We start from the raw sequence: 11,307 nt of genomic DNA, 5'->3' as shown, positions 1-11,307 counted from the left end.
GGTTAAATTGATGAGAGGATTTCAAATCTCATGCCAAATACAGGGCTGCATATTCAGTATGTTCTTTTATTCACTTCAACAACATGCTTTAGAAGAGAATTAATGTACTTGCATCAGATCATTCAGCAGTATTGGGAACCTTAAGTAAGTCCACTAAGATAAAATAAAAATCATGCAGCTGCACAGCTTGAGTTTTTACAAGGTGAAACCATATACAAAAAGAGACATGATTTTAGATGCCATTTTATTACATTCATACATTTTCAACAACAATAGCCTTAAATGTCATATGTTCACAGCCCACAACCACAATGATAAACATGAGGTAGATCACCCGGACACCAAGGCTAACACTGGGCTGCACATGGTTTTCAAACACATTTCAGTGAAGATTGTGTGAGCAAGTTGCATATTAAGTGTTCAATTATTTAAAGAAAGACACATTCTACGGACCATTGGAGTTTAATTTAAAATGTTGATCACCAGTCTTATATTTGGACTAATTTGGGGGCGTGCAATTAACAGTGGGAAATATATTTTTTCTGCTGGCAACTAGTGCAAGTTTACATTTCCTTCCCCCATTGACATTCAATAGATCTAAGAATCATTCTTTGGCTCTTGTGCAAAGCCTTCACGGATGGTTTTGAAGAGGACAAACTCCCTCATTTTAAGCGAGCTAAGCATGCAATCAAATATTACACTTCAATATGATTATCAGTCCAAAATGCTTGTCAAATAAATAAGAATCCCTCATGGACCTGATTTTCATTTTCAATAAAAATCCAACACAAGAACAGGACGGGATACAGACATATGGTTAAGGACACATCTAGGTAGATTATTTTTGCCATTGCAACATCAAATAAAATGCAGAAAGACGTCATGACTGAAACAGACTGGCAGAAGTTACACAAGACTAAAAAAACATCAGTAACCCTCAGTGGTTTGGGGAATGATATAATATATTAATAATGTAAACAAAGCTTTAAACAGTACAGTAGTACGAAATGCAATTATTTCATTTTGCTTCAATCAGACAAACAACACTTCTTCGCCTCACAGTTAAATGGTTTCTTCATTCTTATTGGTCCAAAAAAATAATGACTTAAGCTGTGACCGTATGAAACGTCACCTAAGGCACATTCTTTGGACAACCCTGCACATAAACATACAAAAACATTCTTCTTTCAAGTATATGAAATGATCTGGTCAACTGCTTTTCACAGTTTGTAACCCTTTCCTTGATTTTCCTCTGTTATGGGGACAAAAGGTTGGCAGATTGTGAGTGTGGATGGTAGCCATTACCATCTACTTACAATAAACCTCAGAACATTGTAACAGGAAGTGAAATCCCAGGCACAGTCAGTAGCAGGATATTTGGCAGTGAAGAGGCTTGTTTATCATATGGCATTTACTGACTTTATGTGATTATGCTAAAATACCCAGTATTCAAGTCAGTAGATGCCTAACCAAAACATATGTAATTTAAAACATACCAATAAACTAATCCCACTTCCATGATGCTCAGCCTGATTGGCATAAAATATTAACAGATACGTTGAAAAAGCAAAACAACACAGATAAGTCTATTCTAGACAACACACCTGCTCCAAAGCTGTGTAGTTAAGCCAACACACAACTATTTCTTAAAAGGACACAACTTGTACTTTACTCTAGTTGTAGTCAAAGTCTTTGGATAAATGAATGTGTCAGTCATTTACAGACTAAACCACACTCATACTGTATAGCTCCCCGTCAGAAGGATTATCAGTGCCACATAAATATTTTTTGAGGCACAAGAAAAAAGGAGTCCCCATTTTCATTTGTGTTATGATTCAAATAGGCTACAGGCCATTCTCTATGTTGATATTTATTTAATGTAGTGTGTTGACTTGTCAATGAGCTTTGTTTGAGAGGCAGAGCAGGCGAGGAGGTACAAGAAAAGCGAAGGGGAAAGGCAAGGTACAGCTGAGATGTCTTTAGTGCCAACATAACTTAATGCCAACAATACACGGTGAGCTAACAGCTTCAGCGACCTCCCTTTGATCTCCCTTTAAAACCCTGAGATAAACAGTATATCCAGAAAAGGACATACTGCTGTCAAAGTACATATATTTATGTACAGATACATTCTTCAAATAGTCACATCATTGATCTGGGATCGTCCATTTATGCGAACATCAAAACAAATAAAGTTCAGTTTCAGCTGGGCTTTTTCCACATCAGTCTTTTCTTTTGTAGAACACAAACTCGAGTGGAGACCAACCCAGCGTCAAGCAAAAGTTAAAACAAGCACCGACCCTGTTCAGAGCCAGACATAGTGCACATGTGTCCACCTTGGATCTTGGGCTCCAGCTTTTCCCCTTTGCCCTTCCATTGGAAAGGCAACAATTACGATCGCTGGCTCGTTTGGGATAAAGTATTTCCTCCTTTTTTATAGTGTTTCTGCAGCCGAGCAGTGGATCCATGTGTCAGGTTCAAACATGGCGGCCAGTCAGAAAGTAGAGGGGCCGGTCCTCACTGCAGTTGGCGGTCTGAAACTCGTCCCGCAGGCGGAACTGCCACTCGTCCTCCAGCTCCAGTCGGACGATGGTCTGACGCAGGGAGCTCCGGTCTTGGCAGATCACGCAGAGAGTGGCGCCTGCGGACATGAACAAGACTTAAACAAATTAGTCCCAGAGTGTAAAAGCCCTGTTATAAACCCTTATACACTTGCTTGCTGCTTATTTTATCTACCCAGGCTTGTGATATATTTATTAATCTATCTGGACCCTCACTGTGAGTGGGACCCAAGTTCCCATCAGCAAAAACACGTCGGTTTGCTATCCTGGCTCCAAAATGGTGGAATGAGCTCCCCATTGACATCAGGACAGCAGAAAGCTTACACACCTTCCGGCGCAGACTGAATACTCATCTCTTTCGACTCCACATCGAGCAATAAAATGAAAAAAACCCAGAAAAAAGCACTTATTTACTAACTAAGCACTCATATACTAACTAAGCACTTACATACTAACAAAGGACTGGCTTATCTAAAGCCAGTTGAGTAGCACTTGAAATGGTTTAGCTCTATGAAACCTGATGCACTTATATGATTCTGTTTTCTTCAAGTTTGTATCTTCTTGGTCGAATGCACTTATTGTAAGTCGCTTTGGATAAAAGCGTCAGCTAAATGCAATGTAATGTAATGCTAATATGCATTAACTTATGAGTACAAAAAGGCAACAATCACAGAAAGACACATGGACAAATATAATATACCTAGGCATGCTCAAGACAGTTTCCTCAAATACTACATGTTATTGATGATTTACAATATTATCTAGGCAAAAATAAAAACATGATTTAAACTCTTGAAATGGACAACAGTTTTGTTAGCACATTTTTTTGTATAGATAGGACCCCTTATTTTCAATAAAGTATATTCTAAATAAAATAAATATTTCTCCCATAATAATTCCTTAATTTTTAAATCAGTTTATTGTGAGGGTTGTTGATGACAGAACAAAAACCAGTGTGGTGTCAGAGTCAAAATCTACAGAGGCAAGGGCCAAACTACTGATGTGTCACCTTTGAGGAAGCGGAATTTCTTGAGGAGTCCAGAAATGACGAAGGAGTCACAGAGGTAAAGCAGCAGGCCGCTGAACAGCACGCCCTGATGGCTCAGGTTAGTGGAGTGTGGACGAGAGTTGATGTAGCACACAGAAATCTGGGACAAAAGATATAACCATAAACAATTGATTATTTCCACTAAATCAAACTAAAGGTAATATCAAGTGACGTTTCTTAGCACACAATTAATTAAAATATCCCTATGAAACCTATATAGTGAGCAATTGGAGCTAGTGTATAGATTGAAATGTGTGGAACATGATTTATTTCCATAACAGGAGAAAATGCAAACGCAGAAAATGTGCAGAGAAAGTCACCTTACGTGCAGAAATGCACATCAAAACTCTGCACTGCTAGCATTCAGTGTTTGCACATGTGCGTTGATGCAGGTCAGAATGTTCTTAGCAAAACAGATGGTAAAATAATGCAACGCGTTTCTCTGTGGTTTAGGAAAATTATACAAACTTCAGGCTTAGAAAACCTATTAAACTCAGTCAGTATGTTTTCTCAGCAAAAGCTTTAGAAATTCTCCTAAAACAGTAGTCAAATATGTACAAAGCTTTTCACAATAGTTTGGTCTTCCTATAGGGCAGGGGTGGGGAACCTTTTTCCTCTCAAGGGCCATTTACATTTTTTCAACATCCTCCGAGGGCCGTACAAATTATTGACCTCTGCTTACAAATACTAAAATCACAGCCCATTCATTTCGCCTTTCCATCATGCTGTGCAAAGAAAAAGCAACCTCTTAATCCAGATATCTTACCATGACTTTCCTATCCATGTGGACATGATTTAAGTGGGGGAGGACCTAACCTCCTCTATGAGGGTCCGGGGGGATGCTCCACCAGGAAGATTCTTTTTTAAATGTTGAAGTTAAAAGCATCAATCTGGTGCACTTTAAGAGCAACATTAGGAGATCTATGGATACATCTCTCAACACCCATATGAAACAGAACTGTAAACAGATTACCTCGAATTACCTCGAGGGCCGTACCAAATGGTCTCGCTGCCCGTATACGGCCCGGGGGCCGGAGGTTCCCCACCCCTGCTATAAGGTTAAGTTGAAAGGACAATGCTAATATTCTTCCTGCTTCAGTTAAACCTCCTGGGGGCTCTCACCTCCGGGCTGATGTTGAGGTAGCTGTCGATCGACAGAACTGGGTTGATTCTGTTCTGAACGGCCTTTGGAAACAGTCTGTGGCTGCAGCTTTGCAGGAACTTTTCAAGCAGGAACTGGGCCGGGGCGTCCAGGAGGGTCTGCTCGCTGTCTGGGGCGCAGACATACTGCGACGGGCTGATGGTGGTGAGGTTCTCTATTTCCTGGGGACAGAAAGAAGCAAAAAAAATATATCACTCGTAACTGGCTTGAGCTGCAATATCAGGATACATGTATTTATTATGCTTGCAAGAATGGAAGTAGTCATCACATACAGAGCATATGGTACAACTAGTTCCCAGAACAGTGTCCTTCTCATGCTTATATACAATAGAGTCACAAGATGCATGAATACCAGTTCAAAGCAGTATACAATGTTTTGTTTAGATCAGCTAAGGCCCACGTCAGAAATGATCATGCTTGTCATATGTCTATCTCCATAGAGGTTGAATCATCATGTTAATGGTAATCATACATCCTGTCATGCAGTACACAGCTACAGTTGGGCCAACACCTACCATGAGTTTTGGTTTGACCAGGAAGTCTTTGTTCCCCCCAACTGGAATGTGTTTCTTCATGAGGCTGAAGTAGTTGAAGCGACACAGCAGCAGCCCACTGCTGTTCACTCTAAGATTAAAGTCCACCTCCTCACAGCTATACCTGCACAACACTAGGGGATCATGACACTGCAGAAATCACTAAATGTGTGACAGATAAACACAGTTTTCTATTAACTTACCGATTAAGGTCATATTGAACATTCTGCGTCAGGTCCACGTTTAGCATGATGCAGTCGTGGAGGTGACAGCGGCTGAAGGGTTGGCTGGGGGACCTTCGAGCTAGGCTGCTGCTCCACCTGCGAGTCCCGCATATCGCATACAGGGAGATCTTCGGTGTGTTTTCCATATGCTGCAGCACCCTCTTTAGAGACACGTTGGTTCCCTCTGTTGTCTCACTGGGAGAGAAAAAGCAGGACAGGACACACGTTAATATGTTTTTCTTTTTGAGGACACAGTTTAGAAATCACATACCTTCTCCATACTTTCCTATAACAAGACTCTGTTACAAATCAGAAACAATAACTACCTGCTGTCTGCCGGCTCGTGTGTGTTCCACAGCACGCAGGAGTCGTCCATCATGACAATGAAAGGCCATACATCTTGCCTCCTGACGCCTTGCTCCTCGAGTCGGTTTCTCTCCAGCTCCAGGTTATGATACGACAGCTCTTTGATCATGAAGCGCGCAGCACCTTGAACCGACAGGAGCACAGCACGTGTGTCAATGTTTCCATTTATACTTTCACAAAACTGTCAAACTGTCAAAGCACTGCCACAGTGCCCTTCAACTGAAACACAGTACTACATGTGGTCATCATTTAAAAGCAGAACACTAAATTGGAAAGGTGTGTATGCTTTATACATTTGTCTTACAATTCATTATGATCTTTGTACAGCACAAGGTCTATAGGGTTTAAACCTTAAACAGAAATGTTGGAAGGCAGCCACGTTGATACTCAAGTGTCACAGAGAGACACATGGGTAAAAGGGTGACTCCTGTTGGCCTTGCACCTGATTGGTTAACTTACAAATCAGACTTTACAGTAGTTCTGCGGATGCGTTTAACACAGGATGGTCTCACTGCTACTGATAACAACAATTAACCTTTTACCTACTTTAAAACAAACATGACAGCTTAAAACCCCTCATTATCAGCAAGAGATAAATTACGAGATGAAGTTGAGTTAAAGGTCCAGTGGGTCCACTAGTGCCGCTGAAAAGCAATGTTTTTGAGTGGGTCCCTGTTTGGTTTGTATCACACACACACATAAGGATGTACGTTCTCATGCTATTTGGGGAGACACAACATAACATGTTTTTTTTTACATTTGTTTACAGAAAATCTTTATAGATCAGTAAAATATTGAGTTATAGTGATTCTATTCCACAGATTCTTTGAATACTCAATTCTGATTGGTCATTTAAGGTATGCTATAGTCTGTTATTTCTTTATTATGATAGACCCTTGTGGACCAATTCATTTCAAATCAATAGTTAGTGTCAAATTATTGATTTCCTTAGTAAGCAGGATGAGCGGGTGATTATCGTAAAGTCTTCAGGGTGATTCATTATACTTGCATCATCCTGTCAAGGTTGATTTAACAATAAAGACCCGCTTAGTGTACAATATCCCTTACATAGCATATTTCAAATGATGCTGATGACATTTTTGAAAAACGCCAGAAGTCTGCTCACCAACTCCCGCACTGTTGAACATTGCGGGCAGGACGAGCAGGATGTGGTTGGGCCAGTACTTCCTGTAGTGGGGCATCTCAAACTGCTTGACCACCAGAATGTGAAGATGAGCGGCGCCCTCCATGGTGTGGTAAATGTTGAGAAGGCCGTGCTCTTGGCGTCCTGTAGTCGGGGTGAAGATTGGACTCTTTAACAGATCTGGGTCCTAGTGACGGAAGCCAAGGAAAGAAAGAAAGAGTTACAACAAAGAATAAAGTTGTGATGAGAAACATTTAAACTAACTTGTGATGCTTTTGAGTTTAAGCAGAAAAGGACACCTGTACTCTCCTGTCATGTTTCTACACTCAAACACAATTACTCCCCACATGTGTTAAGTTTACCTTGGTGGAGACCAGAGGCAGGCGCATGCTCTCCAAGTGGCTGCCCTGCTGACTGAATATAAAGTGCTGCTCTTTGGCTTTGGGAATGACAAACTGGAGCTGGACCTCCTCCCCCAGCATGGACGAGCAGAAGGTGAAATCATGGAAGGTGCACTCCGACAGCTACAACACACAGAAGTACACATAGATGCATTATTAACACAAAATATCACCATTAAGCAAGACTTCTTAGGTTGAAAAAGCTCTCAAGCCTTCAAGTGTCAAAGTATTTTTGACAGGTTTGGGATTTCTGTACGTGCATGTTTAAGTCAGCAGTGTGTTTTAGATGTTGGATGTCGAAACTCACCTGTGTGGCGGGGGCTGCCTCACAGTAGCTGTGACACTGTTCACAGTGGTGAAAGGCATTGTGGGCGGCGAACCTGCTCAGGCGTATGGACTTGGTCTCTCGTTTGGCTGGCGTTTGGCTTTCGTCTTCTTGCTTAAAATCTGCAAAAATCAAACATGTTCACACGCTTAGTTTTAGATAAGCTTGTTTGAGCTGATAGTAAAGTAACATCCATGTAGTATTTAAAGTGCAAGTCTAGTTCAGAGACGCCCTCTGCTGTGAGCTAGCATATTTCTGCTGACCTTTAAAGCACTTTGGCATCTTGTCAGTGTAAACAGAGCTGGCCTTCTTGAACTTAGGGTCCCGGGGGTAGGGGTCAAAGGGCAGCTTTCTCACATCCTCAATGTCAGGCAGCTGGGTATTTACGAGAGTTGTAACCTCTGATGTTTCTAGAGATGGAAAAGAACACAAACAGAAAGAACAAAACAAAGATCACCACAATGCACATCTGAAGTTGCTTTCCTGTCAGTGAGTTCCCAATGATCTTTACCTTCTTCCAACTCCTCTTCCTCATCATACACATCCACCTCCAACAATCTGATGAGCATCCGAAACAGGATACGAAGAAACTGCAGATAGGCACCAGTTTTTCCCACCTAAAAAAGGACAAAGCAAACATTCCTGTTATGTCAAAATGGCATTTAAATTCAGAAGCACAGTTAAACTGACATAAATACTAGCAGTGCTTATATGCACCTACATGCTTCTGTTTTATTACCTGTGGGGGTCCGCTGAGCAGCAGGCGCCGTGGATGTGGCACAGATGGAGCCTCGTAATCGGCGTGATGTTGCCTGGCGATGGTCCACTGGCGGTAGTAGGCGCTCTGCTCCGCCCCCTGCAGGTTGTGAGTGATAAGCGGCCTCAGAGGGCTGCTCCACCCCATATCTGCATGAGGCAGCAGGGAGAAGGAGCTCAGCTGACTCCCCGACTCCCCCGCCAGAAGATTATACGCCGCCCGCGACATGATGACTGTCCGCGCCAACACCCGAGCGGGTTTAGGCTCTCGACCGCACTGCGTGGACTGGCTCGGCCTCTGGGTGGAGGAGGAGGATGGAGAGGACGAGGCAGAGCTGGAGTAGAGAGAGGGAGGGGCTTTGGAGGCTTTGGAGGGGTTGGAGGAGAACTGGTTCCCCAGGGAATCATACTCCTGCTTGAAGCCTTGTGTTGCCGTGCCGATGTCCGATGTGATGCCGCTTTCAGGTGGGCAGGTGGAGGTGGAGGGCTTCTGGAAATGGTCTGCGACGTCCGATGAACTGACTCCGTTTTCTGCCAAAGAGCCTGAGTGAACAAAAGAGGGTTGTTGAATGTGAAATTCTTGCTTTTGGTTGTTTGCATTTTTATTTGTAGAAGTATGTCAGTGAGTTCAGGGACTCACCAGAGGTTCTGGTCGCAGCGCTGCCATTGCTCTGAGGCCTTTCCAGTTCATCTCCGTCATTCAGGCTGGTGGTGGCCTTCTCTGTGTCGGACTCCCGAGGGGCCATAGCTTTCTTTGGCTCCTGGACCACCCCACTGGACACATAGGTGCAGGCCAGACCCACCTCCTGCTCCAGGGCGGTACGGGTCAGGTAGCTGGAGTCTATCAGGCGCAGGTCGCTGTATTTCAGAGACCTGGTAGAGAAAAAGGGTTGTGGTTAAGAAAAGCTAATACATGTATGGATTCTTTTTTATATTGATTGAATATGTCTATGTTCCCTCCCACATAACAGACTTTTTGATTATTCATTAAAAGTCTAAATGTATTTATTTTAAAACAGTTTACAATCAGATTACCCAAATTACATTGAACATCGGATTACATCACTAAATTAAAATGTTGTACATTTTTAAATTTTTAAATGTATAGAAGGACCATGCATACAAAAACATTAATCTCAGCAAAGAGAAGAGATGCAATATGCCAGATTATAGCTAATAGCTAATTTCCATCTGTGGTCCTCAGACAGGTTCTCAAATCTCAGATGGTTTAATTATTCCTATCAAACACAGATACACAACCCAAGACCAGCACACTGGGTGCAGGACAAAATGTAACTGGAGCTCTCTTGTAGAGAAGACAACCTAGACTGTGTGCCTGCAGACGTGTAATATAAAACTCAGAGTGTAAGGTCTAGGCAGCGGCAAATGGGGAGAAATTATAGATGAGCTAAAAGGAAATGTACTGTACTCCCCATGACTGATTATCAGGTGTTGGGGTATCGTGACTTATGAGCTTACCTGGGGAATGTTTCTCCAAGAGGGTCCTTCCCCGTCAGGATGACGATGCAGGGTAGACCCTCCAGATCCTCATAAGTGTGCGGTACCCAGTCTTCATTTTCACAGCCTCTCCATGCCTACAGCATAGCACAAATATTACATAATGATTACTGTTTGTTATGTGATTCATTTAAAAATAGAGCAATAATGCATATTGGATTGGCACTGGACTTAGATAGATATATAATAGGATTTGTAAGGAAGAGGATTTAATTTACTGCAGACATTATGTACATTTAATTATGTCATAGTCAAAGGTCACATATTTAGTAAAAATGTTAATGTGTCAAACTGTTACAACAAATAAAGTCCAACAACATCCACTGGCTGAGTTTCAGTGGAGATTTATGTTGGTTTACGTAAATGAGGATTCACAATAATCCCAAAGTTCTAAGAAGAGAAAGAGATAAGTGAATTCTTGGAATGAAGTACATTCTGGAATAATCACTGCAGGCCTTTATGCGAAACCCAATTTCATTCAATTCTCATTTAAAGACAAAAATGTATCAACTTTGGGGTTTCACTCATGGATCTGATATAGTCAGCACATCTTGCTTGCATAAAGAACAGTAACTTTGTATGAATATTTGAATGTTTTGGTAGAAATGTGAAATGTGAGAAATGGCATTCTCACCCTGAGGCGGTTGGTGAAGTTTTTGTGGAGGTTGAGCTCAGAGGCGGGGCTTCCCAGCAGCACGGCGAAGCACAGCTGCAGCCCCAGTTTGTCCCTCACGTCCTCCAGTCGTTCCCGGGCCAGCATGGCCAGCTGCAGGGAGGGGACTCGAACCAGCAGCATGTGGCCCCGGCCCTGGGAGCCCTCTCTGCTCGGGGCGTTGATCAGGTCCTCCACCATGGCCAGGGTCTCTGGGGTTATGTGGTCTCTCAGTGAGGGTGAAGAGGTCAGAGCCATCATGGCCTCAGTGTACTGCTGAATCAGCAGGTAGCTGCGGATCACCATGCTGTGCAGGTGCGGATGTCTGTGGCACACATAAGGGAGATCATTAGGGTGAGCTTTAAAGCTGATTATATTTTATCAAAACAAGCACAATTTAGAGGTCTGTGTTTAATTGACCTACTCACTAAATGACAGTGGTCAAATGAAAGTAAGTGCATTTACTCAAGAACTGTACTTAAGTAGTTTTTTTCATAGCACTTTATTCTTCGACTTCACTAGGGGCGGAAATATATGTATATATCAGTGATGTGCAGTTAGATAAGTGGATGGGAAGGCACTGGCTAGTAGTTTGGTCAAAATGAAAATACCCAACA

At 42.4% G+C, this 11,307-nt stretch overlaps 1 protein-coding gene across 3 annotated transcripts in view; it reads right to left on the bottom strand.

The window, feature by feature from the left end:
- Positions 1–227: 227 nt before the first annotated feature.
- The window catches only part of greb1l (GREB1 like retinoic acid receptor coactivator), a 46,186-nt gene continuing 35,106 nt past the window's right edge, over positions 228–11,307 (bottom strand). For all 3 annotated transcript variants that reach the window (XM_034234737.1, XM_034234736.1, XM_034234738.1), the window contains exons 20-34: positions 10,673–11,015; positions 10,000–10,115; positions 9,161–9,393; positions 8,504–9,063; positions 8,276–8,381; positions 8,028–8,174; positions 7,747–7,886; positions 7,401–7,562; positions 7,021–7,225; positions 5,855–6,017; positions 5,508–5,723; positions 5,287–5,428; positions 4,732–4,932; positions 3,571–3,709; positions 228–2,641 (exon numbers count right to left, since the gene is read on the bottom strand). In XM_034234737.1, the coding sequence (XP_034090628.1) occupies positions 2,478–2,641; positions 3,571–3,709; positions 4,732–4,932; positions 5,287–5,428; positions 5,508–5,723; positions 5,855–6,017; positions 7,021–7,225; positions 7,401–7,562; positions 7,747–7,886; positions 8,028–8,174; positions 8,276–8,381; positions 8,504–9,063; positions 9,161–9,393; positions 10,000–10,115; positions 10,673–11,015 (3,037 nt within the window). In that variant the 3' untranslated portion in view covers positions 228–2,477. The remainder of the gene's footprint in view (positions 2,642–3,570; positions 3,710–4,731; positions 4,933–5,286; positions 5,429–5,507; positions 5,724–5,854; positions 6,018–7,020; positions 7,226–7,400; positions 7,563–7,746; positions 7,887–8,027; positions 8,175–8,275; positions 8,382–8,503; positions 9,064–9,160; positions 9,394–9,999; positions 10,116–10,672; positions 11,016–11,307) is intronic.

Source organism: Gymnodraco acuticeps, unplaced genomic scaffold (genome assembly GCF_902827175.1).
Source record: "Gymnodraco acuticeps unplaced genomic scaffold, fGymAcu1.1, whole genome shotgun sequence".
Lineage (NCBI taxonomy): Eukaryota > Metazoa > Chordata > Actinopteri > Perciformes > Bathydraconidae > Gymnodraco > Gymnodraco acuticeps.
This window is presented reverse-complemented; position numbering and strand designations above follow the sequence as displayed.